The 2500-nt window shown below is 43.8% G+C and overlaps 1 protein-coding gene across 1 annotated transcript in view; it reads left to right on the top strand.

Moving 5' to 3' along the window:
* The window catches only part of LOC118379418 (extracellular matrix organizing protein FRAS1-like), a 420646-nt gene that overhangs the window by 298575 nt on the left and 119571 nt on the right, over positions 1-2500 (top strand). The window contains 3 exon segments of the mRNA XM_052479627.1: positions 113-229; positions 998-1112; positions 1806-1943. Coding sequence (XP_052335587.1) covers positions 113-229; positions 998-1112; positions 1806-1943 — 370 coding nt within the window.

A 2500-nucleotide genomic window follows, 5' to 3' on the forward strand; every position in this document is an offset into this window, starting at 1 on the left:
CGATGCCGTTTATGTTATATGTGTGTCTGTCCACGAGAGACTATGGTTATGGTTCAAACTGATGATAGAGGTTTGAAATTACAGAGTGATTCAAAATGTCTTCCTCTTCCAGGTGTCTAGTGAGGGGTCCCCAGACATGCTCAGTGATGCTCAGACCTTCACCATCGGAGTGATGCCTCAACTCCCAGGGTTCCCCCAGCTGGCCCCTGCCTGCGATCTACAGATAACGGTAAAACAGGACGACGGACAAAAATACATTATCTACTGTCCTTAGAGTCTTAGATTATGTACAGTGCCGAGTGAAAATCTACAATAGTGGAAGTCTACAATACTTGACAATTCAGAGGGTTTCACTCTGTGTTGTGTTGTATTGGATTTGAACCAAACCTGTCGGTTTTAGTCTATAGGACAAAAAATATATATTTCTTATATTGTCTTGCAGTAAATACTTAATTACTTAATGATCTTGTTGCAAACATAATCTTCTTAAAATCTCAGAGACAAGGTTTGAATATTGCTGGAGTGTGTGTGTGTGTGTGTGTGTGTGTGTGTGTGTGTGTGTGTGTGTGTAGAGTGTGTGTGTGTGTATTGGGGAGTTTTGTGTGTGTGTCGGGTGGAATGTGTGTGTGTGTGTGTGTGTGTGTGTGTGTGTGTGTGTGTGTGTGTGTGTGTGTGTGTGTGTGTGTGTGTGTGTGTGTGTGTGTGTGTGTGTTGGGTTGAGTGTGTGTGTGTTGGGGGAGTTTGTGTGTGTGTGTCGGGTGGAATGTGAGTGTGTGTGTGTGTGAGTGTGTTGGGTTGAGTGTGAGTGTGTGTGCTACTGCTCATCTCTGAGTGCATGCTGATGTGTATCTGTGTGTGCCTGTCTGTGTGTGTGTGTTGGGTGGAGTGTGTGTGTGTGTGTTGGGTTGAGTGTGAGTGTGTGTGCTACTGCTCATCTCTGAGTGCATGCTGATGTGTATCTGTATGTGCCCGTCTGTGTGTGTGTGTGTCCATGCAGGCGCTGGAAGATCGTGTGACCGTGCTAACACCCACAGCTTTGTCCTTTGTGGACTCTGAGACGCCCAGTGAAAAGCTTGTCTACAACATCACCAAGCCCCTACCTCAGGGACAAGGTAATCTAAACCGCCATCTTCTATCTTCTCAGGAGCATTCAGGAGGGGAAGCTTTCAGATAAACTGCTTTACTCTCATACCACCTGGGTTCAAATACTATTTGAAATCATTACAAATCATTTATCTGTGTTTGGATTAGCTAACCTGCCTTGATTGAGCCTTCCGGACTTGATTGAGCCTTCCTGACTGTATTGAGCTTGTCCGTGGCTTATAATATTTTAATCACAGATCTGGAGGACAACATGCTAGTTATTACCAACTATGGTATCTAACTAGTTATTACCAACTATGGTATCTAACTAGTTATTACCAACTATGGTATCTAACTAGTTACTACCAACTATGGTATCTAACTAGTTACTACCAACTATGGTAGCTAACTAGTTAATACCAGCTATGGTATCTAACTAGTTATTACCAACTATGGTATTTAACTAGTTACTACCAACTATGGTATCTAACTAGTTATTACCAACTATGGTATCTAACTAGTTATTACCAACTATGGTATCTAACTAGTTAATACCAACTATGGTAGCTAACTAGTTATTACCAACTATGGTATCTAACTAGTTATTACCAACTATGGTATCTAACTAGTTATTACCAACTATGGTATCTAACTAGTTATTACCAACTATGGTAGCCAATGAGAGCCATAATAAACTGACCTGTAGTTCTATGTGACCCCAGGTTCTTTGGAGCATCGTGACAGACCCTACAATCCAGTGTCCTTCTTCACCCAAGCTGATGTCAACCAGGGCCGGATCCTGTACCGCCCTCCGCAGGCCGCCTCTCACCTCCAGGAGCTCTACCAGTACTCCTTCACTGGTGAGTACAAACACACACATGAACACATACACACACACACACACACACACACACACACACACACACACACACACACACACACACACACACACACACACACACACACACACACACACACACACACACACACACACACACACACACACACACACACACACACACACACAGATTAAACACACACACACGCACACACACACACAGATTAACACACACACACGCACACACACAGATGCGTGTCCTTACTCACAAACACGTGTGCACACACAAGCATGTATGCATGCACACACACACAATTACGCATACACACAATTTACGCACACACACACACACACACACACACACACACACACACACACACACACACACACACAGAAACACACACAGAAACACACACAGAAACACACACACACACACAACACACACACACACACACACACACACACACACAACACAGAAACACACACACACACACACACACACACACACACACACACACACACAGAAACACACACAGAAACACACACACACACAGAAACACACACAGACAGAAAACACAC

The sequence above is a fragment of the Oncorhynchus keta genome, chromosome 25 (assembly GCF_023373465.1).
Source record: "Oncorhynchus keta strain PuntledgeMale-10-30-2019 chromosome 25, Oket_V2, whole genome shotgun sequence".
NCBI classification, from domain to species: Eukaryota; Metazoa; Chordata; class Actinopteri; order Salmoniformes; family Salmonidae; genus Oncorhynchus; species Oncorhynchus keta.